General features: G+C 35.8%; 1 protein-coding gene across 4 annotated transcripts in view; it reads right to left on the bottom strand.

Moving 5' to 3' along the window:
• The window catches only part of PDE1A (phosphodiesterase 1A), a 164,118-nt gene that overhangs the window by 93,516 nt on the left and 43,604 nt on the right, over positions 1-26,998 (bottom strand). The window contains exon 1 of one of the 4 annotated variants that reach the window (XM_010713531.3): positions 15,989-18,501. The exons of the other annotated variants lie outside the window; for them this stretch is intronic. Coding sequence (XP_010711833.1) covers positions 15,989-16,041 — 53 coding nt within the window. The 5' untranslated portion in view covers positions 16,042-18,501. Of the gene's footprint in view, positions 1-15,988; positions 18,502-26,998 lie in introns of those variants that run through there. 4 annotated transcript variants of the gene reach the window in all.

Raw genomic sequence — 26,998 nt, 5'->3', positions numbered from 1 at the left:
TGAAATTAAATAGGGAAGTCCAATAACACAGTGTGTAACAAGTCTTCATTGGCTGGCACATGCTGTTAAAAGGCTAGACAAGTTACGTAAGATGAATTGGAATTATTCATTGATGAGCATGTATTTGTTTTCAATTAATAATTTTAATTGTGACTTTATTAAAATCAAATAAAGATTGCTATAACTGAATGGATGGAAGATATAGCAGTGAAGGCAATGTAGTTTAATACACACCTGATCATGATGACTCACAACTGTTCAAGAATACCCCCAGATGATTTATGAAGGGGCCTTTGATATCTTTTGCAAGTGCCCTAGTTGTCATGCCATAAGAGAATCACAAAATATATCTCCAGCTATTCTGAGTACTCTGTTGCTGTATGTAGGAACTGATGTAGTTGCTGAATAAGTTTGTAAACAGTTACGTCATTAAGTAGAGATACTAGCCTGAGAGCGATGAAATTGGAATTTGTTTCTATCCTAGTGGATATTCAACATAAAGTGATAATATATAAAATAATAGACTATGAAGCCAAGCTCAGAATACCTTCTGTTCCACTAATTATGTGTTTTAGGTCAGATAGATTATTTTGAACTAAATATTGGTCTCATTTTTTGTGAAAGAAAAACCTCATAGATCTCACCTTTTTTGCTGAGCTCCTAAATAAACAGATACAGATACATGTGTATATGCATCATAAGAGATAAGCAGCTAAACATGAGTTGAGAATTGTAACACAATGGAAAGTGCAGAAATAACAGCAGAACAGCAAGGCCCTAGTCTACAGCAAGTGAGGACTCGCTCAAATGCAAAAGCTGTGGGCACAAAAATGAAGGGAAGAAGCTGCTTACCTTCAGAACACTTCAGACATGCAGGAATATTAAGTGAGATACCCTTGCTTCTACTGCCAACCCTTAAATGAGGTCTGGGAAGGGGTGGATCCTGGATCCAGTCACACAGGTGCATTGCATACACCTGAGCTCCCTGGGTTGATCCTGCCTTCCTACTAGGTGCTCATTCACCATTTCAAGCCCTGACTTAGGATTTCCACTGCAAGTATTATATTGAAAAACAGTAAATTCCAGATTGAGGTGCATAACAAGGAATCCTAAGTAGATGTAGAAGTTATATACCTCTGCATTTGGTACTGGTGAGATCAGTACTGCAATACTGCAGTACAATCACATGTTCACATTACAAGGATGATTTTGAAAACTGGATATAAAACTAGAGAGAAAAGCTATGAAGATAAAGGAATGAATACCTTACAGTAAAACTTTTTTCTATATAAACAAAAATAGTGTCAGAGTTTAGAGTTCCTAGGACACAGTTTACAACTAAGAAAGGGACAAAAATAAAAAGAGAGGTACTTAAATCTATCTACTTTACAGAATTGGATCAAATGAAGTTTAAATTAGAGAAAATAACAGATACCCAAAAGAAAATAAGATATCAACAATGAAAGCTATAAACATTAAGATAATTAACAACAAGCATCAATTACTTTACTCGTTTTACTAAAATATCTGATTTAATTAATAAAAGCTACTGAATTCAAAGCAGAGAAGTAAAAAAAAAAAAAGAACGTATCATCATTAAGTCATTCCTAACTGTCATTTGTCTCTTTGTTCAGCTGGAAATCACTATATTAAAAAGGTTCTGATATAACTGATTCTTGCACTTTAACCTTGTATTTTTGAAATACAATCCTTTAAATGTAAATGCATTTTGACCATTACTTCACAGACAGCAGAAGTCTTAATATTTTACTTTTAATTAGTAGAAGAGCTGAATTAAAAATAATACTGTGTTAAATCCAAATCAGTGTTGGGTAGACTGTTTGCCTTCTACAGCTGATACCGTAAAACCCTATTTGTCAAGTACAGTATTTTTGTATGTGCAGTCTCATTGACTTCATTAGTCCTCTCACAATGACTACCCATGGGCACAATTAGTTCCAGGATCACATCTTTACTTCATAAAGAAACACCATCAAAGGATAGTCAAGAAAATACATGGATATAATGGAATAAATCCCTTTTACTAAAGCAGTCTGTAAGATTCTATAAACACATCTTGGCAGCCTCAGAAGGGTGCTTTGCATGGAAGTTTCAATCATCTGTGCTGCAGCTTAAGAAGTACCACATTAGAGAATCTCTTAAGGATCCATACAACATTTGGGGCAGTGATGAAAGCAATACAATTTATCCAGACAATTTATTTTGTGAATATTCATTATACAAGATCAGGAGAGTTTATTGTATGAGAAAGAAAACTGATACTGTAAGTGAACGCTTCTAAAACACTGGTCGTTTGTATACCTTGAGCCACTTAAACATGAGGAATTTGTAATGCATGCAATCCATGTTGTTTGCTTACTGTTTTTGATTTTACTTAATTTCATAAAACGAAGTTGATCACTTCTCTGGAAAGACTTTGGCATGGTAAATTCATTTTACTTTATCCCTGACTTAGTTCACAGCTTATTTACTAGCACAACAGATACATATTTGTATTTGGTGAGTTAGCCCATGCTAAATTTATTTGAATTTATATTACATCTTTAAATAAAAGGTGGTAACTCATGGCTTTTTAGCCCATGTAAGTAGTTCTTTCAGTGCCAAGTAGCACAGACAAATTTCACCCTCTCTTAGTAATTATTTAATTTCTTAGACTCTACTAAAATAAAGGAGAATCTGATGCTAAGATGCTACCTCTAGGAGATGGCACATAACAGCTGAAAACAACCATGTAGTCTTCCCAGTTTTTTTACTACTGTTCTGGTTTTCCCTTTTTGCTTATATTCAGCACTCCAGTCCTGATCTAACTTTTCCACCTGGTAGGCTAGAATTAGCATGTACTAGTTTGTACTTTGCAATATAAGGTACAGTAAGGAGTTACTATAGTCTTGATGTCTGGATGCTGGGAGACGAACTGCATTTTCCTGCTAAGTTTACCTATTGTCCACAGTCAGAGAAGTAAACCTTTCCCTTGCTATTTCAGATACTACTGAAGGGAAAAGTTAGAGCATCTGGAAAGCATCTGGTAAGTCTTGGACCACAAAACAATCTTGACACTGGAACATTTGCCCTGGTCCTAATAACCAAGTGTTCCTAGCAAGAAAAACTGGGCAGAAGTACCACTTGCTCTGGGAGGTATGCCTAAGAAGTCCCTCCACACTTCAAAAAAGCTGTGGGAGGGCATGTTTTGAGTGTGCAGTTTCCTTGAACAAAGGACTTCATCAGCAAGATGAACACAGTCACATATAAGACTGAGGAAATTAAGTCAGGGAAGAGTGCAGTTACACAGGACAGGCCAAAGCCTACTCACAGTTATTTCTATCTTCAGTGCAAGTCCTCTGTCCATCAAGATCCTAAATCTGCTCTTAAGAGGAGTAATTTCCCACTGGTCAGAAAAGAATTTCAACTTCATTGTATAATCATTGTGTATTGTGTAATGAATACACAGATGATATAGTATATTCGAGAGCTTGGCTTATATAATTATTATACTTAGAGCAGAAAAGAACATTCACCCTATACCTGGGCTCACATAGAAAACTCCAGAAGAGTGGATCTCCAAAAGAGATCCTTCCCCACTGGCAGTCAGCTCTTAAATGGTTCTAGGAGAGGTGGAGCCAGGCTCCACCCCTTCCTGCAGCACAGGTGAATTGCTTTCACCCGTGCTCCCGTGGCTGACTCATTGCTCACCTCAGGTGATCAATCAGAGGTTCAGGCAGTGATTCAGCAGTCCCATACACTCATTCTTCTGTTGAGAGGAATCACTGAAAGATAGTGTTCAAAAACAGGTCAAAAGCTCATGTGAGGCATGTGATCAGTTCTCTGCTTGCTGGTGCTCATCATCCATATTCACTGATGGGACTGCCAGACACAATCCTCAGAGCAGCAAGGCAATAGGTGATATAGCAAGAATTTTAACTCTTATTTCCAGCTGAAGTTGAAGGCCCAAAAGAGAAAAATATGAAAAATTAACATAGGGACTTTTATAAAACGTAGCTGTATTAAATGACTGCTGTATGGAAGAAAATTTACAGATGAAGAATAGAAATTGTGGAAAGCACACAGAGATAATGAAACAAGAGCATTGAAGGCAACAAATAGTTTCCAGAAGCAAAGATATTTACAGAAGAAGAGAGTAGGGTGGGCCATTATTTCAGTTTTATGCACAATAATAAAAATTTGCTTTGATAGTAAAGTTCCAGTAAATTTGCCTAAAAAACAGTGGCGGTCCCCATTTCTGGAAAAAGAAAGAGAAAGGAAGGAAAAGAAGAAATATTATATGAATGGGATATGTCTTGTTGAATAATACTTAGCAAGTGTTCACTGCCAAGAAACAGCACATTTCAAATGGGTATTATAAGACAGATTATAAGTTCAGATCTATTGCATATTCTCTTGGCCAAAGAATAAAGCTCAGTGATAAGAGCTTTTGAACGTGACCAGAAAGGTTGAAATTGCAAGTACCTAGGAGGTTAGATAAAAATTTCATTTGGAGAAATTCTCATCACACAAGATATCATTTAGAAGAGAAAATTGAAAAATGCTGTAGAAAGGAGATGGATATAACTAATGAGACAGCAGTAATGCAGAAAATGGTACAGTAACTATCTTGGGAATGATAGCATGACTTAGAAGGGATAATAACATAAAAAAGAAAGTCTACGTGATGCAAGAGAGAGTGGCTTCCATTTTGGGACATACTCATAGTAAATAAATTTTTTCTGGAGTAATCTATCCATTTGGAGGAATTATACTCTGAAGAAAGCCATAGACAAAACACAGACTGAAATGGGAAATACAAAACCCAGAAATTCAGGAAATATCACCTGAAGGAAAATACTGAAGAACAGGGCTGATATTCTCAAACAAAGAGATGACTGAAAGCCAAAGAGATAAACATGGAAGTTCCTAATAAGAAGTTGACGACAAAATATTCTTCCATATACGAAGGACTGAAAGAAGCAATCTATTCAATATTTTTGGGTAGACTTCTGCTGCAAATCTTAGTCTGATCTCACACAAATCTCACACATTGAAAGAACATTCAAGAGAGCTACATCTGATTCTGGAAGCAGTTGGTAGAAGGAGATCAGCATGGGCTAAGAAATGCTATTCTGGATTCTCTGGAGAAACTTTATGCAGTCTGCCTTTAAATAACGTAATATAGTCATTAAAGGTGTTTTTTTACATTCCGGGAAGATGGAATGTAAATAGGGAGTCCTAGTAACATAACAGTACAATTTAAGTGGGGCCCTGAAGGGGCAATCATTCTGGCTAGATCAATATTGCTGAATGTTGTTTAAAAATTTATGTGCATTTTTATGGGAACTCAATTTTTTATTTTTATTTATTTATTTATTTTTGCTGTTCAAAACAACAACAAAAAAGAAATAGGTAAATTATTTAGAAACTCCACTCCAGTTATTCAAGTACTGTGTTTATTTATTTTAATTTTTATGAACCATGTTATTACAGCTTTGAAATCTTTTCTCCAGCACTGAGGAAGCTATTAATTCTGGTTCACAGAAGTGTTTAAACAATTCCTTGTAACCATTCATTATCAACAGAGTAGGTTACTACTATGCATTAGTTTTACACCAATGCATTTTATTTGGTTTGCGTAATACAAATGTTCCAGATTGTATATATCCAAAGCTGCAAGAAAACACATCATTAACTTTCAAATGAGAGGTTAACAAGACCTATTATTCTGATGCTGAAAAATGGATTTTCTAAAGTAAGGTAATTAATAATTTAAGACCAACCAGCTCAGCATAAAACTTTTCTCAGTTGCTGCTATCAGGAGACCAAAGTAATTTCCTGTAAAATTAGAAACGTTTACCCATAAATTGTGTAATGTCCACCTTGATGTGACTGGAGCAGCATGCTTTAAAGTCTGAATATAGACTGAAGAGCTTAGAGGTCTTCAATCAGAATGGTAGGACAGAAGTAGACATAATTTCTCTATGTCAGGAAATGTTTCAAACACTAGTTGCAGGCCTGGAGGAAAGCAATGTGTCAACATTCCTAATCATCCCAATCATTAATTTCTGTAAATTTTTAAAAACAATAACAATAGAAACACAGGATTTGCTTCTTGCGGGATTTTTCAGATCCCTATTTCCTTTAAGTACTTTAAAGAATCAGGCACTTTTAACAAAAATAATGAGAACTATAATAAAGCTCACTCATGCCAATTGGAAAATGACTCAATTACTAATCTTACTAATGTCTTACTTAATGACTTACTAATGTCTCCTGAATTCATCATTAACTTTTGTAAAAATTTGTCTGGAAGTAGTATAAAACAGTACACCAGCAATATCCCAAACAGACCATCAAGATGACATTAAACATTTAATATCTCTCACCAGTGTCACTATGTGTAGTGTACTTACCAATAACATGGAGTAATTAGCACGATTTATGTTTTAGTATGCTAGGGATGAGTAAGCATGTAAAACTTGAAATGACCATATTCTCATTAACTTCTCTATCAGCTCACCACCTGCTTATCTTTACACTTCCACACTACTCATTATATTTTGTATTACTCATTCTCTTCTTCTTTTAATTTTGCCTTAACTTCTTCATTATCCAATTTTTCTGTCTTCTTTTTTTGTTGTTGTTTGTTCAGTTTTGCAGAATTTTTTTTTTTTTTTGCTTCACATCTTTTCCACAATTTCTCATCACTCTCCCATTCTCAATTCCACATACTTCTATTCAACTACTTCATGTACTTCCACCACTAAAGCCACTGTCCTTCGAATCGTAAATGATCTTGTTTTGTATTTTTTAATCCCTTCTCTTCCATCCTTTATGCAGCTTTACAATTATCTGCATACTTACAGACTTTCTCTCTCTTTTTTCCTCCTCTTCATTCCATGTATTTTCTCTTCTGAATAATAACAGATTCACCCAATCAGTAAGTCTTCGTAACTTTTACCCTACTCTGCTTCCATATATATTCACACCTCTCATCCTCAAGTTCAATTGTAGTGCTGATGCCCTATTTTTAAATTCTCAACCATTCCTCTTCATCTGTGGGGGTATCTGCAGGGTCCATCTTTGACAAAGAAGATATGAGATAACAGTAGGAGTGTGAGTGCAAGCAGAGTGTGTGGACGGGATTCACAAACCTCTCTGAATGGGTGTTTCTACAGAACGGTTTATGTTAAGGAAGAAGACGACCAGCAGCCACAGTTAACTCAGAGTGGAAATTATGGGGAGGTGTCTGGAACAACAAAGGGTCAGTTTGAAAAGAAGCATAAAGGAAGCACAGAAAGCTGGAACAATGAGGACAGAACTTGGAGTGGCAAGAGCCTCACTCAAATCCAATTTGATGCTGACTGAAGTCACTGTGAAGTCATCAGGTGAGTCTGAGGGGCACAGAGTACTGCATGCCTTATCTCCACTGCCAAGAATGTGGAAGCAGGAGAACAAGGCTCAGAGCCTTATCTGTTCACACCAGCCCTGTTTCTCGCACTTATCCTCTTTCCTATGCTCTTCCTAGGTTTAGTTAAGGCTCATATACATGAGTTAAGGTATTGACTAAGGCTAACTCCACTAAACTGCTTGTATCAGCCAAATTAGCATCTTTAGATGGTTCCGTATCATGTATGAAGCCTTTCTCCACTCCCTCCAGCTGAATTTCAGGCTTTCAAGCTCTGAGTAAAGTCCAGTTGCCAGAAAGAACATCAGAGCAAACAGTATCATTTCAAATGCAATGTTGCAATGGCCTTCTCTTAACAAAGAACACAGCAGTAAGTCCATATTGTACACTATCAGCTTAACTCAGAAAACCACCTTTGTATGACAGTGCAGTCTATGCAACTGTCTATCATGGTCACCAAAACTCATATTTGTAAAACAATTTTAAAATTGTACTTCAGAGCAGAATTCCACTAACATTTTGGGATAACAGCTCCAAAGCTTTATGCAAACCATTTCCCAGTCTTCCTTTCGGCTTTGCTAATTTGACTTTGTCATTATTGCCTCGTAGGCACTGTTGTCATTTTCAAAACAGTTTAAAATACTTAAAATATAAACTCTTCTAAATGCCTTAACAAATTATCTTTTCATCTTCACGTGCATTTAAAAAGTAAATCAACATAGTAATCATACTTAGGTGGGTAGGCAGCTTGCGTCATTTTTTCTATTATCTGCCTTCTTATGTACATAAAAGGAGTATTGAAGAACTAAAATGGATGCTTGTAATTGTGAGCTGATTTAATAGAGAATTAAATATTTCAGAAATCAAGATTCCCATAATGTTCAGTGATAACCAGAGTACTGGCTTGCTCTTTACCATTCTGTACTGCTTTGGAAATCAACTTTCAATGACATTATCTGATAGAGCCTTAAGGTCATGTCAATGTATTCTAAGCACAGAGTACATGGAAATAGTAAGTCTACAACAAGCGAAAAAATAAAGTGGCATCTTCCAGACACAGACAGTTCTCATTCTGCTATTTAATTTAAGAATTTACATGCAGAATAACAAATGCTAATGAACATCTAAAAACTGTGACCAGCCTCATCGTATGTAGGTTAGCTCTGCAGTGAATAAAGTGCATACAGAAGCTTGGAAATCCATATCTTTAAAACTGAGACAAGATTCCTATGATTTAGCCAGGATTACACTGGAAGCTGTGGAGTCTGATTTGAAAAATCCAGCTGTTTAAAACTTGTATAAAGAAACTTGTATAAAGAACTTCCCTTCTTTGCTGCAGCTTCTAGCAGGAGCTGGCTGCCTCTCTCCCTACACCAAGTTTCCATCCCAGAAAAGGCGAAGCCCACCTCCATCCTGGTCCCTGAGCCCAGCCAACTGCCAAACTGCTCTGATGCAGCCATTTGTCAGCAACAGAAACAAAACTCTGACTTGCCACAGGTGCAACCCGCCTTTTATTAAAAAATGTGGGAGAGACCACGCTGCCTCTGCTGACTCATGACATTTGCTTGGTAAAGTTGCTACACTAAACGACCTCTGGTTTTCATTCATGTACTTTCTTACACGGATATGAAGCATGCTAGATTGAGACAAGACAGCTACCATTTAGTCTGTGGCAAGTGTAGCGACCAGTGTCACAGGAAAGCAGAAATGAGCATTCTTACACTATATCATGCAGTTTTCAGTCTGTGACTTTCCAGAAAAGGATTGTGCAAAGGAGGAGTAGAAGTAATGGACTACCACCATAGCAGAGGTGGCAAGTTCTGTGAAGAAGCGATTCTTACCTTGTGCTGTAACTTCCTACTGATTTGAAAATGTAAATCTCTGCTAATCTGTGGTCAGTGCTTACCTGTCTTATCACTGCTATTTACAGTTTCTTCCTCAGTCATAGGCCTTGTCACAAACATGTTAAGAACACAGCATAGCAGAGCTACTAGCTCTAATGAAATGTATTTCCAATACATTTTCACAATGTTAGGACACCAAATACTTACATCTATACCTTAATTCTTTAGATCTGCCTCCGGAACATATCGATTCCACCTTAGAAAGAATTATGTTTTCACTTCTGATTATTCAGACAAAAACAGGGAAAAATGTACCCACTAGAGAAACAAAAACAGAATTCTACTATTCTGCTTTATATCTCAACAGAACTCAGACTCTTTACTGCCTTTTGTACTCTCTATTCTTTAAGATATGAAGAAAAAAAAAATTACTGTCTTCCTTAGAACTTTCTATTGCATATCCTTAATTGCTTTATTTGCTTGAAAGATTACTGACACAAAGCCAGGTGACATCCATGCAGTCACTGCACGTCACTTCAATTTCTTCGGGATAACACAAGTTCCTCTCCTCCCTCCTAAACTCCTCTGAAAATGAACTAACAATGTATGATCTGTAGCTTCTGTTCCACTACTATCTGAAAAATTGACTCCCTTTGATCTCAGTGGAGGCACAGTCTGACTTTTCCATGAATGTTCTCCCAAACCATGCACTAGATAATGACACTTTAATTCCAACCAAAAGAAATGCTTAGAGATGAAGATGTTACTCAATGAATGTACATCAGTTCTCACTTAACTTTTCCTCTTTAGAAGTCTACAATCAAACCTACTGTTAAATCAGTTCTTGATTAAGTAGGAATAAAGTAAAGGGAAAGCTCTAATAAAAAGCTTGAAATATGTAGGCAAATCTGTTTTTCATATGGTATGTTCCTTAAAGTGAGAAACCCAGGACAGAACAAAACTGGATACACAATAACAGTGTAGTGTATTAAAAATAATTAATTAACAATAGAATGTTGTTTCCTTAAATAAATGTGTTCTCATTAATTAACTGTCAAGTTAGAAAGTTTAGTATACTAAAATACAAAAAATGTAATTGTTCTAATCCATCAAAAGCTTCCTTTTTTTGGTTCTGCTGTCAAAAGTACCAGAATAAATAATGCGCTCACAACTCCATTTCTTAAAACAGCCAAGATTCTTTTCATCACTTCAACAATAGTTATGCTTTCATTACTAGGATGGTGATAAAGTTGTTCTTACTTTCTATCTCAATTTGGTGACAGCCAAGCTGTCTATACCATATAGTATGTTTTGCTATTGCACGTTACCAATTTCATTTAAATCACTTGTCTTTGCTGAAATTTCTAAAATGTATTTATTTACCTTCTTCTAGCATGATTAAGAGGTTGAATACAAACATTTGGACTGCTGTTCAAATGTATATGAGCAACACTAAGCTACAAAACCAAATGTCAGACATTTGTTCCATTTCTTTTGATTTTTTGCACTTGATTCCTCCATTCAGTGTACTTAGTGAATAAATGTGTATCATCTGCTTGTAAATTGGATTCTCCAAGCTTTCCCCCTGCCTAATCTAGTATTCTCTCTCCTGCTTTCTTAATTCTTCAATGACACCTACCATTCAAATTTCCTGATGTACTGCTTTACATTTTATCTTCCTGTCCACCATCTTGTGGAAATGCCAGCCTCTCAGAAACAATATAATTCATCATCCTCAATATCTAAGGACTTTTTACACCCTTCATAATATCCTGGACACTCCTCAAAACTGTCTTCATTTACTGCTTCAATCAAATATTTTTTTTCACTGCTTCTTATCATGCTAAGAGCAGGTGTTTCTGTCCTCTCCATCCTTCTCTCAAAGCCCAGTTTTTCTGTGATTACTTTTTAAATCAATTTCTTTCTTATGTCAGTTTCAAAGTTAAGTCTTTTAAGGTACCACCATTTGAAAACAACTGTTGACAGTATAACACAGAACAGTATAATCTGTTTGGGTATCTACCCATCAGTGAAGCCATTAGAGGCATACAGAAAGAGGCACTAGCAAGCATGTAGGCAGAAAATACTTTTAGCAACATCAGCAACAAGAGGGCCATGGTTGTGCACTGTACCAAACCTTCTAGAAGTTGCACAAATTTTGCCATCAGAGTAAGGAAAAACTAAGAAACAAACTTGGATGTCAGAGCTTTCTTGTGGAACTATGCTTTTATATTCCAGCCTTTCCTTAAAGCAAGAAGTAAAGAATGATGGCAGCTTCTCTTTTCCTGCCCACCTTTCCTCCTACCATAGGAATAAATTATCACTGATTAAATTAATATGCTACATTAATTTACAATTAAGTGATCACTAGCAATTATGATATGTAATGTACATTCATAGTAATTGTAGAGCACAACTCAACACAAACTTGGTAAATTTTCCCATACATCTGCTTATTCCCTACATACAAGTAGTAAGGATAATAGTCATTTGGACCCATTGAAGATCACTAGAAACAAAGTGAGAAAGCAGTATTTTTTTAAAAAGCTTCCTAGCCTCTGTACAGATTTAAAATCTACTGCTTTCTAAGCTGCCCATCATACAGCAACTGTTTTCTTTTTATAGAGATCTATCCTTTTCATATGATGTTCTGATTTTGTACCTATTCTATAGATATTAATCAAAAAACTGTTAACACCATTTATACTCATGCAAGACACAAATATATCCTTCATTACATACTGTATTGAAGCCATGGGATGAAAAGAATAAACTAGAACACACAAAGAAGATGAGAGTGTGCTTGTTTGTACTTGGTAAAACTCCTAAATATTTTCAGCTTCCAAGAAAAGAAAAAAAAAGAAAGAAAAGATTAAAAAGAAAGGGCGTTACACTGGTGGGGATTTTTTTGCTAGAAAATATTTGTCAGTATATTTTTTTCCATAGAAGAAGTATCTACCAAGAATTTATAATATCTAGAAGCTGTAGAACACGTTGTTTCTGTATTTCATTATATTGCATGTAAATGAAATTATAAGAATTACTTATTCCACAAGTAATGGCAGAATAAACATTGTACAGAAGCTGGGTCTTTGTGAACATATGCAATATACTATGAAGTTTTCACTTGGCCTTACCTATTTGCCCCATAATGGGTAAGAATCACGCTGGAATCTAACTGCCAGTGGACTGGAGAAGTTAAAATTACAGAGAGATCCAGTCTAGTTAATAGCAATTAATATATTTGTATATATGAAAAACAAAGATAATGGAACAAAAGCAATGGTACAAAGAGCTTTTCTCAGATGCAGACACTGCAGAAAAGATGACAGCAGAGTTTGTTGAAGAGCTGGAAAACAAGTGCTTTTCCACTCTTGTTCTCTCCTAAAAAGCAGGAGAAAGAACCATGACCCCTATTTTTCTATCCCTACCACTATGAAGGAAAACAGTTGATCCAGAACTACATGAGAACACAGAAAGTGTGCAAACAGAAAAGAGAGGTATTTTGAAGCTAATACACTAATATTTCAAAACTTTTAAGAGCCTTAAATCAAAGCAAGGACAAATTCATTATTGTAGTCTTGCTACAGTTGTAAAACAATGCATAGCACGCAGACTGGCCACAATCTGGAGTGCAGAAAAGCATTAGCTTCATGTAAGCATTGACTAATGGTTGTAGAGATTCTTATGTTAATAGAAATCACAGAAATTTGAGAACTAAAACGTTTATTATGTCATCTAATCTATGTAGTTGGCACGAAAGGATTTGTTCCCTAAAACATATTTTATGTGGTTTTATTCAGTCCAATTTTAAATGGCAGAGCAGTGAAGCTTCCACTGTGTTATTTCAGAAAGCTGATTTGTTTATTGTTTGAATTAATTTGACCAGTTTTAGCAAACATGCTCAAGATGCTGTTCTTAATAAAAATATGGAATGCCCTCAGTAATTTGTTAGCATTAAATAGTAGTGAATGTCCGATCTATAAGTTCTGTAGAAATATATCTTTACATATAACAGGCTGTATTTTTAATATTAATAAATGCAGGAATCTCTAAGCTTTTGGTAGTTGGTATCTGATGCAATTACAAAATTTTATCCAAATTGATGTGCTTTAGTAATCAGTTCAATATGATTCATAACTTCAGCTTTCTTACAGTTAAATTTCTGAATGATTTTTTTGCATATTTCTGACCTCAAGTAGGGTGGAAATACCAGAAGTTACACTATTTTTTCACAATATTTTTATATTATTAACTCTTCAAGAATTTGGGATTCACCAAAAAAAAAAACTGAAAATTAGTGATAAATATCCTTTTTTGTATTGATGTCACATTTGAAAATATAATATTGCTCTCATATAGAGGTGACATTGAAAGAATATTTTACAATAGAATTCAATCTGATTTTTCAGGCAACTCTAGCAAAAATATACAACCCACTGTAAATTTAGCATGCTAATGAAGATATTCATATATAAATGTAATAAGTTCTGACAAAGCTCCCAAGAAAGACTTGATTTTTTAGATTGTATCTAAAATTACTGATGGCCGTATATATAGATTACACAGACAGACACACATACATGGATAATTTAATATTTTCTTCGCTGTTTGTGAGAAATATACATCTAAGCTGCAGATTCAGTTACCTCAGTATAAGGTTTGTGCCCAATAAAACCATCTGGTTTATATGGGAAAAAAATTACAGGATTAAAAGGACTGAAATTAAATCCTCTGTAAGAGCACTTTTTCAGTGGAGAATACTTTCCAAAGTCATAAGGAACACACTTTAAAAAAAATCAGCTGTTTACTGTACTATGGTGGAATCTGTATTTACTGTACATGATACCATCTTTATGGCATACAGAGATTGTCTTTCTGTTTGAGCTGCCTAAAATATTATGCCGGTCTCAACCTTGGAAACATTTCTTAAGTATTTACTGTACTATAACAGAGATCTTTCGCCAGAAGAGTCACTGCAGAGCCATGGGCTCTGAGGGGGCTTTCCATATTAGGGGTTTTCTTGCTCTGGATTAAGCATGCCAACAGTAGTTAGTTGCCGTTCTGTATTTAGAACTGGTTTGCAGGGATGGATTTGGGTAAGAAATGATGAAACTTCTTGTATTTCATTGAGCTAAGCTTACTCCCACAAGACAACTTAAGGAGACACTCGTTAAGAAAACTCTCACAGAGTATTCAGTGCTACATGAGCTACAGCAGATTTCTACAGCAGATTTCTGAATGCTTCAAGAATTAGGCACTTCTCCACTGCAGTTCTAATGGTCCCAAAAGATTGTGTCGACTGTGCTTCTAAAATATATATATATATTTTTTACACTTTACTTAGTGTAGTAACCAGTTAGTAGTGTAGTGTAGTTACTGTAGATCCTCAAAAATGACTACTGATATTTAAATAGAAAAACAGTGAACTAAACTATCAGCTTATAGAATATAATTTCAGGAAAATACCAAACACTTCTTTAATCATGAGACAATACCCTTCTACAAAATAACTTTGTAACTCCACTTAATTAAAGCAAAGTGAAATACATTTCATTTAATTTATAATACAAATTGCATAGCAAATCCAAGCAGAAGATTCAAATCTAAGATTAGCACTTAGGTCACTTAATTCCTATCGTAACCTTTTAATGTCCAAATTCTCTTTCTGTACCATAACTATATAGCACCAAAAGACTTCTCCCCGGGTAGCAGCAGCAGTGCATAATCCTGGCATGGCCACCTGTCTGAGTTTACCATGTAATCCCATAATATATGACATCAGTAGTGGCTATCTATAATCTTGTATTTATTCGTCATATCAACACTGTAGTTTCAATGTTCTAATGATGTCACCCAATAAGATTTGGAGTTTTCTTGAAGATGTCACGAGGTATAAACAGAAATGCGAACTCTTGCAGGTTTACTTAATCCTACAGCCGCTGAATCCTTATTTGCAGTAGTTTGAGAAATGCTACTTCTCATGCAAGCTCACTAAGTCTGAAGCTAAGACAGGCCAAAGGAAAGAAAAGAGGTTTTTTGTGGTAAAATACAAACAAATCAGATCTAATCCTGATCTGTAAAAATAAGTTTATTACTGAAGTTATAAAACAAAATAATCAGAAGCGTATTCACAGATCAAAATAACATATGTAAGAAGCAGTGAAGAACCACCTCACAAAACTTTCAACTTGTTGCTCTTTAGACTTGAACCTTTCCTATCAGAAGAGTCTTGTGGATTAGTTGTACTTTAATCACTCAATTGCATGTTCCAGCCAGCCAGCCACTTTACTCTGAAAGGTGCATCATTTCATGTACGAAATCTCTGCCATTCAGACATAATCAAGTAAAGCAACCAAGACCCATGTTCCACATATAAACAGTTTTATAATTCCAGAATACTCTGAGGGACTACAGAGCTGTAGGAAAACAAAACAAAACACGCACACACACAAAAAGTTTTCAGGGGCTTAAGCTGCTCCTCTTTCATAATAAAGGCAATTCCACACAAAACTTCAGAAAACGCAGATGACAAAAAGGAGAAAAAGAAAGTCTCAGTACAAGCAGAAAAACTACATTCTGAGCACAAAAATCACCTAGTACATTAGCAGAATACGCAACATTCAATTCTTCCTCTTCTTTTTGTGTGTTTGCATAAGAACTTTAAGCTAACAAATAGGATATAAAGTTCTTAATGTCTTCAGTTGAAAGAAACAATAGCATCACTTACCGAAAGATTGGTCTTTGGAGATGCTTTTTCTTGATTGTAACACAATCATCCATTTAAAGAAGGAAAAAAGACTTCTTCCAGCAAATAACTCCAAAAAGACCAGGGAGTAATCAAGAAACTTGTTCTTTGCTACTGTGCTGCAGAGAGCACACAGAATGATATTTTGGTGCTGGGGGAAGCCTCCCTCCCTCTTTCTGACAGTTGAGCAGAAAAGGGCCATAGAGGCCACATAAGACAGGCACGGCTGTGCACCAGCAAACCCTGCAGGCTGAGCAGAACTGGAGGCAAGTTGATCAAAGCACGGAGTTGTACTGGATTCCTTTCAACTGTGCAGGAAAAAAAGGGGAGCTTTGCCAAGTGCTACCTAGGTAAAAATGTGTTAGATTATTCCAGCCATGCGAGCACTTCTTACACATGCTGGTCAAAGTCTTAAATGCAGAGTCACTCTCTCCCTCGCTCTTTAAAACATACTGTTCCGAGGCTCAACTTTTTTTCTTCAAAATAAAAGTTGTGCAGCTGTTTCAGCATTCCCATGCGAGTACCTTCAGAAAGTTTGTTCTGGTAAAAGAACTGTATACAAATTAATGAAGATGGATGGATCTGGTCTGTGAGGCTGGCTCCACTTCAAGAGATTGTAATTATTTTACAATCTGGCTTTTATTCACTCTGGATGATGTGTGGATATAACTATGTAAATTAAAGCACTGCTCATAATTTTTAGCATTCATAACCTAATAACCTAGAGTTGGCTGAAGCTGAATATGGTGTTTGCAGCTGGTAGAACCATAACTACGTAAAACAAACTGACGCTATGTGAATGAGGAAAACAAAGCCGACCAAGCTCAGATAGGGACAGTAGCAAACTGTTACTGTTTGCAAGATAAGATTTCAACAGAGATCCAAAGTCAAGAGCTTTCTCTGACATCATGCTGACATAAATCAGGAAGAATTCAACTGCAGCAAACAGAGGTAGTAACAAAAACAGTAAGGCAGGAGCAGGACCGTAGCTCTTGATGGACAGGTCATGAGTGGCTCAGCTGAGCCACCATTTCCCGGGGGCCTGCAGGGCTCTGTAACAAAGCATTGCTGGCGCAGGGCCCAGCAGGAAGCATGAAGCCTGGCCAGAGAAGCAGAAAACAAGCATCGAGCCCTCGTCTGCATGCAGCTGCACAGCCGGGCTGCACAGCGCTGCAGAGCCCTCCTGCAGAAGAGGAAGGGCCCTGCCACACAGACCTTCCCTGCAGCACAGCTCCCGCCTACTCGGTTCTCAAAACGCACTTAGCATGTGTGAGGTGACGTTTCTGAGGTGTGACAAGTGGATCAGCAAGGCCAGGCATCTTTGTAAGAGGGAGAGCAGAAGAACTGTAAATTTACAGGGCTAGGTGTACAGCACTGGCATTATCAAATGAAGCTTGAGAAACGCACTAAGTAAAAAAAAAAGCAAGATAGGTAACATTGAGACATGTCTTAGGCTGTATATAACTACATGACTAATTCACAGATACATTATAGTAAAATTATTATGAATTTCACAAATTTTCATGAAATAATGATACATAACAATGGAGACATAACCAATATCATAATAATATGTGTTCTCATATATGAAAATATAGAAGTTTGGCAGATTTTACTGAGACAGATATAATCTCTTCCTAGATCTAAAACACACAGCTTAGAGATCAGTGTGGCAGTGCAAAGTTTGGTTCACCATCCCCACACTATATGAAATAATTGCCATGACACAGTCACAGTGCAATTATCTAAAGGAAAAATGATCACATGGTCATCATCAGTCAGTTATTTGCTGCTGATTCAGTTTTATCCTGCCCCATTGTTAGTTTCTGCTACTTTGAGGAGAGAGCTACACCTTCTTTAGGACATCAGCTATCTTCATCAGATTACAGGTTAGCTTTTGCCAGGATCTTAAAAGATCGGAGGATCTTTTTTCAACAATACACAGTGTTCAGAGTGTTGTCATATTTATGAGCATTTCATATAGTCATGGTCTTACTTATTCTTGCCTGCCAAGATTCACATTATTCTTCGTGCATTCTTCCGGTTCTGGATTTCAGTTTTTCAAATAATTTGCTGCTTTTTGAAGTATTCACTCTCTGACTGTAGAGAAAGCTGCAAATCACAAAGAAATCTCCCTTTTCATTCTGTTTCATATTATGTGTGTAGGGCTGCTGTACTTCTGTTCAGAGGGATTCAGAATAATGATCTTGATATCTTCTGAGGCTTTCAGGGAAAAAAATCTTCAAGTCCTCAGTGAGAGCAATCCCAAATATGTTTTTCCGTTGAACACAATCTTTCATCTTGTAGTTTTGCCAGTCCTGAAACCCCAAACACATCTTAAAAGTAATTTTTTTCTGGGCCTAGTCCAGTGAACGTTGTTGTCTGTGGGACTTCATTCAAACATGGCACTGAAAAAAGTACTATTCAGGGGTGCTGAAATTCCAGCAGTACAAGTACTTCAGCTACAAGGAATTCAAGAGCTGTTAACAAATATAAGAAAAATATGAATATAAAATTGCAACAAAACTTTGATTTAATTATATTGTTTTTCTTCAGTCCTTTTTTTTTTTTGTCCACTCGGAGTTTTTGCTCAACATAAGAATCTGTTGTTTTTTTCATTAAAATATTCAGAAATCAGTTCAACTTGTTGACTGGGTATGCACACAAATTCTTCAAAAGAAAGGATTTTAAGAAAGATATGATAGATTAACTAGACTGAACCCTGAGTCCCACTAAAATTACTCTTGCACTTTGTCAGTGTAAAAAAACCATATGCATAAAATTCACTAGCATATAACTTTTGCAGATTATGGTATTGGAGCATCCTATAGTGATATTATTCTATTGTAGGATATATCTGGACCAGATACACCAAGCAAAGGCATCCGTATTAGAATGAAGAAATATTGTGCTTGAAAGTACTATAGCAATTTTAAAAAATCTTCTGCAGGTAATATTCATTGTACTTCATGCTTCATACTAATCCTTTCAATGGCAATGAGCATGATAAAAATCTGTTCACGTCATATCCTACAGGTCTCTTATTTAATTTAGCAATACTATATGAAAATCAATCAGAAAATTCCAGAATTGTTGGTTTTCCGATTTATTTTCCAATTATTGTTGCTATTGTTTGTCCGTCACAACTGATGATTTTACTAAGCAATGCAAGCTATTTTTATTTCACCTCTCGAGCATACGTTCATGTGATTGCAGACTTTTACGACCAAAAGCATATAATACCTTATCACTCATAAAAATGGGGTTTTATCAACACAGAGATTTGTTGCAATAGTTATTTGATATCTAATGTTATTTCTCAAGCCAAAAGACACCACGTGTACCAAACTATTTTACTCTGCTTGTTTTAATGCTACATTTTTCTCATTGATCTGTAGCTCATTGCCAGAAGTCTAGAAATGTAATTATTTTTCCTAGTGTAATTTCAAATCTGTTGGCAATTAAGACAGTAACTAAGAGGTTTGACATTTAAAGCTTTAATTCATTATATGCTATAATCTCTGTTCTGCTTCCATAACAAAGCAAGGGATCAGATACCCTCCCCTGTTGTTTAATAAGACAGCAAATGGAGAGCTAAGTTTCATGGGTCTGTTTATTTTCTGGACTGGTTAGAATAGGGAAAAGAAAAAGAAAAAAAACACACGTCTATATACATGTGTTCATGTTTTTGAAATGAAGAGATTTTAAATACAAAAACCTAAAACAGGGCATATGCCCAGATTGCTTTTTTTATTTTTCAGTACAGTATCTCTTAGCAGTTTGTTGTTTAAGATATTTGTAAAGTAAATAAATCACAAAGTACAGCATGAACAGGAAACCTTACAGTAAGAAATTAGTGTATCTATGTATCTCCTAACAAGATTAGCATTTAGGTACTTATATTATTACTGGATTAAATCCATTCCTTAAAGACTGCACACAGGCCGAGCATCTAAACACCATGCATAAGAAACAGTAGAGGCTGAAGTGAAATTTTTGAAATCCAAGTATGCCACTACTGTCACACTTGCAAGGCCAATGCAAGGTCTCTCAAGGCATTCGAAAAGGCAGAATAGCTGTTATAGGCTGTTTGTGATAATGCAGGGCCTGTGCCTCTTAGCATCCCTTTTACCTGCTTCCATTTCACAGGCAGGCATTCCTGAGCCAGTAAAATTGCCCAGCTATGTGATGTCTTGTACTGTCCCCAGACACAAGTTAAATGCTATAGGAGATGCTGTGATTGCCTGCCACACAAAGGCTGAAGTTTAATACAAGCTTGTTATTCTTCATTTAAAATACTACCTACTCAAATTGGAGTCATATAACGGTTCTGTAGCTAAATAATAGTTACTCACATTCTGCATATAGCTACCCATATTACTCAGTACAGGTCACACTGTCACAGATCAGCCTGAATGTTTTTTTTCACTTAACAGCTCTATGAGGTTTGCATTAATCTTATTATGTTCATAAGTGTGTAGGACAGTGTGTCAATTTATTTCTTTGCGCTGACGTCAGCAAAATCCACTGAAGTTAACCTAATGACTTCTCCATGCTTGAAAAACTAAAAAGAACTGGAGATAACTGTGACTCATTAGAGTGCAGATAGAAAAGTTGGCAATCGTTACTGGATGTACTGTAGTGCATGTGGTAAAGTTCTATACAACAGTTGTGCAGGTCTTTAAGATCTGCCTTCCCTTTTTACCCCTTATAAGTAAGAATATTTATAAAATTGTGTTATTCTCTCTTGCTTTCCCTGTTTACATGCACACACAACCAAGCAGACTTACGTCAATGCTGTCAAACAGGAGATTAATTTCCCTACTAAGACTTTCCTACTCAGAATACAGCACAGTAACTTGGTTTAAGAAGCTTCCCAGTTTTTCACTTTTATTTTTTTCTACATCTTAATACCTGAAAAAATCAGGGGCACTGTTGCACAGAAAAACCTATAGCACCTCATTCTTTAATGCCTCTACAAGTGTTCTTCATAAAAACTATCTGGCATTTCGGGGGAGATATGTCATCTACAAGACTCTGAGTCCCAGCTTGGTGCTTCCCCAGAGTATCTGACCAATCACTTCCTTTTTCAGATTATTTTGGACGCAGTCAGTCATAACCTGTAATACTACAGAAGAATTTCCCTGCTCCTATAGGAGCAACTCCATACGGTGACTCATCCAGCATGTCTTAAACACTAGAGGGTGTCCACCCATTGATGCTATTTTTCGTTCCTTGTCTTCATGGACCAGACTCTTAAACAGCTAGTTTAGTCTAGAGGACAGGTTCACTGAAAATTATAATATTTTGAACTTGTATAATCATTTTACTGAGGCAGGAGTATTAACCAGATAATCTTCAAAGAAATGAAGATGACAAATTATCCTGCACAACAATGAAGGATGGTGTCTAGAATCCCCCTACATGACCATGAATGAAGAAGCATCTATCTGTTTTTTCTGACCAAAAGGCAACAGAATAGGTGTTGGAACAAGGAGACTAGTTGAAGTAGTTGCTGAAGTACAGACTGCAGCTCTGCAAAGTATAGAACAGAAGCCAGAATACAGACCGAGGGACATACTCTGAAATACTTGACTATAGACAAATAGATGTACGAGTAAATACATCCATGACATATAGACATTTATCCATCTGCAAATAGATATTGGAATTTATCAATACCAGGAAATGAATACAAAAAATATAAATAGCAATGTCTCATAAGGACACTGATTCTTCAGATCAGTATAACTCTTCTGAAGACTATGAGCAGTATCGCAGTTATATTTTGTTCTATCCTATCTGTTAACACTATGATTTTATACCCAGCATCTTTAGTGAACAGAGGTAAAGAGAAGAGAGGAAAGGAGGGGAAATAAAAAAAAAAATTTCCTTTGGGATATATGATGCTAAATTAGCACTGAAATACACTATTCAAAACATGGCATTCCTTGGTTTTGAGCCAGTGCAGTATTATTATTGGCCACAATGGAAGGAATTGGAGTTTCTACTGGAAAACACTGTAATTGATGTGCCACGTATTTCCTAAATGTATCCCTATAATGGCAATCACATACTGGACAACAGAGTAACTTCCGATTAACATAATGTAATTCTTTCAGGAGGTAAAAGGGCTATAAAGCATACAGATGGATAACAAATATAGAGTTGTTTGGTTTTTTTTAATACTGATTTCAAGGAGTCAGTATAAATTCAGTACAATCCATACAGACAGCAAAAATAGGTCAGAACAATTTCCAAAATAGTCCAAAGAGGAAAACATGAGTAACTGTATCATACATTAAGAATGACTGCTGAACAACAGCAAGATTGCAACCAAAAGAAATGATCTGCTAAACTTCAGTTCCCCACAGGAAATATATGGCATTTAATAGGCCAGAGCCTGTGCTAAAAAGAATCAGAAGAGACATGATAGGCAACAGATGTTTACTCCTTGAAATCTTTTGGTGAAGAAAGTTCTTAAGAACTTATGAAAGTTATGAATTAAATGTGTTGATTTTGTCTATATATAGTAGAAGATCTGACCTTAGAGTTTAGAATAAAGAGGCAAGAATCTCCCATAGCTACTTTTCCATTTTTGTCTTAACTCATGTTCAAATCCAGTTTTACACTTCTTTGTGGTGGCAGAGTATGAACTTCAAGCAAACATTAAGCAACTACCAGTCATACATAATTGAGAAAACACTGCAAGACAACTGTAAAAATTGTAGGCCTGTTCTGATTAATAGTATATGAAAAATAAATAATATTTTAAAAGATTTTTCTTCAGACAATTCCACTTTGGATATATTAATAAGATTTTATTTCACTTTAGGTTTTGAAAGTATTTTGCACTGCCTTTGTCTCCAAGTCCATCTATTACTTAGCTTTCCGGAATTTCATTCATTTTTATTGGCTAAAATACTCTGGTCTATGTGCAGTTGTTGATGTCTCCTGGTTTTTCATTATGAAATTTCTAGCATCCAGTTTGAGACATGAAAAACACATGCACTTCCCACAAGGATTAGCAGTATCTGGGAGCCGTTGCAGTGCCTTTTCTACCAGCTATTTGTTCTTCGGTCACATTGCCATTATCCATAGACTAGATACAAAAGGAGTTGCAACAGCAGAAACACTACTGGGGATAATATATCTTCTTTCAAAACTGGTTCTTTGAAGTAGCATCTCTAATAATTCCAGAGCTTTGCCTTCTGATTGAAAAAATTGCTTTTAAATAACGGTTTCCTTGTAGATGTCTTCAAATCTGACATTCATCATTTAAAGTCTTACAAATAGTGATAAAAAAATTCTGAGTTCAATTCTACCCACAGATAAGTAACATGGTCGTAGACAAAAAAGTCTTGTGCATGACTCAGAAATCTATTATTCTAACATGATAACATTTTGATCATTCTTATCTTTCTATTATAAAGATACTCATCAAACATAATGCTCACAGTAATGATCTGATTTTTTTTTCTTTCTATCTCATATCTATTATGGCCTTTGCAATACACAGTGTTGGCTTTCAAAGGTAAGAAGACTACACGGTTATATCCTATATTTTACATGTAAATCACTTGTATTGTTTTCCTCCTTATATTAGATCACCATCTTCTCCCCACAGACTACATCCCAAGTCTCTATTTACTGTGGTGACATCCATGTGGATGTGCCAAGAATCCCTGTACTAGTGACAAAATACTACTGGGAAATTTCTCAGTTTGTTTTTGGCATTAGCATTTTCCAGAGGAAAATAACAAGCAAAGTTGAAATTCAAACTTCAGTATTTCTCTCTCACATCTCAGTAAAGTGGATTCTTACTATGGCTGAACTACGTACAAGCAGCTCTCCTGATAAGTGTAGTGCAGATATGAGGGACATTTTTGAAAAATATTTCAAATGCATTGGCTCATTTGACTTAAAAAGACTGTGTACAAAAATGAAAAAGAATCCTGAGCGTAATTCCACAAACACACGAATAGTGTCTTTCCCCCTGAAAACACTGCTAAAGATCCCAAAGAAGGGCTCACTCGTGCATCTGTGCTCAGGACCTGATAATCCCTTGGATAAGTTTTGACAGTCAGTGAATCTACAGGGGATTAGTCAGAATATCACCTAGTCAACAGTGTTTTAAAATAAAAGCAGTGCTCAAAAGTATTCAGTGCCCCTCTTTTTTATCAAAGGTCAGATGTTTGCAAGCCACGTAGAACAGAAAGGACCTAAACAGTGAATGTGAGACATAACGAGTGTGTTGTGCTTTATAAACACTGAATGAGTCATAGTTTCCTGCCAGGTCTCTGCCTTGATTTTTTCTTCATGGCAGTAGAACTTTGTTCATTCCTACATTCAAAATCTCATTTCAGAAAAAATAACTACAAAGCTGTATGTGAAAGACAAATTGCAAATAATAATAAGAAGAATAGTAAAATAAAATAAAATTGAATATGCTTTCATTATGTACACTAATCCGCCTGAACTCAAGGATGATTTTGCTAGTTAAATTCTCTGAGATGTTTAAATTTGGGTAAAATATAATCAGCTTTATTACTCACACAATTGCCTTACATATGAATTTAGAACACATGTAATGGGCTGTGCTGCCAGTTTTAGAGAACGGAGTGTTTGCTTACCCACTGAAAAGACAAAGCACACACCAAGGCACTGTTAACTGCTTGGTCTGGAGATGTACTGGGACATTAGAAAAAGTTGATGTTTTTCTCAATGAAGTCTTAAAACTGAACTAAAAGTAATTTTATTAAAATTTGTGGATTCTTTCAGTTCTTCCACAGAAATGACAGGTTTACATGTTACTAAACTTTTTTTCCTGAACACAAATGAACAAAAACCTCCACAATATTCAGTGAGAAGAAGGTTTCCCTCAGCCAACACACTACAACATTGTGCATTTTCATTTTCTCCATCTTACAAATTACTACGACAAAAGCAGAAGTTCCCATTGCATTCTCTGGCAAGTGTATTCTACATCAGAATTTGCTTCTGTGCTCCTATGTGTTAAATGTTGCCACTAGTTTTTAATTTTTAATCTCATTTTTATGAGTCTCAAAATTAACTTTCTGCTCACATTTAACATACCATTTTTCCCTTTACTGCAAGATATTTTCCACAGCTTTTAAATACCACTTAAATACTACTTCCAAGAGCACATAAGGCCATCTTCATATAGACTATATTGTCAAACCATAAAGCACAATTTGACTAATTTGAAATTAATTATATAAATAGCAAACTAGCACATTTTTAATTACCTTGTTGCAGAATTTCTAATTAAGCATGTATATCTGTACATTTATTAACACTATTCTGTTACTATCCTGACAAGACAGCTAGAACTCTCATTAACAAGTTCAAGATAACACCACTCAGTGCAGATGAACATTTGAAATAAAAGGGTATACAACATTCTGGTTTGGTGTGGTGAATGGCTTCACTCTACACATACATAATCAGGAAAAAAAAATACATCAAACCAAGCATTTACACAACATGTAAAGTGAAATGAGCATGTTACAACTAATGACTATATGACAGGTGCTAAAATGTAACTGTTCATTTAACTGCCTTTCTTACAGAGCATTTCAGATGTTTATGAACCTGGCTTTCTCCCTGACTCTATATAAGCAAGAATTTGTGCCCACACAACTTCTGTCAGTAAAATGTCAATTACTTCTAAGAACTACTCTCACTTTGATGAGTGTTATCCACAACATTACACACAATTGTTACACACAATGCAGTGTTACTCCCTTTATCCACATTAATTATATTACTTTCCTAACCCTTAGGAAACGATCCTATAGTAAGATCATGGGGCTGGCTCAAAAACTATATTACATTTTACGAAGACATGCAGTCTAAGGAAAATATTATGGGCTAAGTAAGGTCAATTCTGCTGTTTCAGAGTGATCATTTTTTAGAAAAGGTGGGAAAAATTATGGCAATTACAGGAATGTCTGTATAAAAACAAGATTTTTTTTATTTCTGATAACTTCTATCTTTCATATTGCTGTATATACCACTGTTTATGTTAAGAGGAAGGGATTTCCCTTCCTGAAGAACCGTATCTTCTGGAGGGGGTTCAGAGTGAGTTCAGAGTGCGACTGTGCTGTGCAGGAGCTCATGTTACAAAGCCAGGATGAGGGAGAGCGATGAATTATAGTTCCAAGTGGCTCCACATATCAAAAGTGAGAAGAACAAAGAAAGTAACCTGACTGAAAGAGGGGAATCATCAAAAGTTCCGACATAGCTGAGGCTTTTTGAAACCACAAGGAATAATTGCACATTTAAACTGGGCTTTTCTTAGTTGGGCTGCCATCAGTGAGAAAATAAGCTAGAAAATAATTCTTACAGTAATTGGTTCTGAGGCACCTTACATTCTCAATATTTTTCTGCTGTTATCATGCCAGAGGAACTTAAATACAAAATAGTATTGCAGATGTGAAAGGAAGTTGTACTCCATCTAGAGCTGAAAATTTAAAAATGGCAAACACATATGCCTGAAAAGAGGAAAAAGTAGGAGATGTGATTGTTCATTACCATAAACATGTAGTCTGAACCTCTGATTAAATTAAAAAAAAATATATCCAAAAATAATACTAATGAAAGAGTATTGATTCGTGACCAATTAGATGCGCAACATTTTGAACTTCAGATTGAAATTGTGAACATTATGAAGGATATAAGATCTCTTAAGACTAACAGTGAAGGGAATTCAGAGCTCAATACCAGATACGAGTGTCGTTCCAAAAGTAATGCCTCCTATTTTATTATGCTGGCCCACACACACCAGAACCAGATGTTGGCAGTATGACAGTAAAGGCTGAACCTTCCCACCAGCATTCCATTACATTTTGTTGTCATGCAATAGATGGCAGCAGACTGGCAGTCTGACAAAATGGCATCTTACATGAAAGTGCATATGAAGCAAAGGTGTGTCATTGAATTGCATGTTTTGGAAAAATGCCACCTATT

This window comes from Meleagris gallopavo, chromosome 7, assembly GCF_000146605.3.
Source record: "Meleagris gallopavo isolate NT-WF06-2002-E0010 breed Aviagen turkey brand Nicholas breeding stock chromosome 7, Turkey_5.1, whole genome shotgun sequence".
NCBI classification, from domain to species: Eukaryota; Metazoa; Chordata; class Aves; order Galliformes; family Phasianidae; genus Meleagris; species Meleagris gallopavo.
The sequence above is the reverse complement of the archived record's forward strand: the minus strand, read 5'-3'. Positions and strand labels throughout refer to the sequence as shown.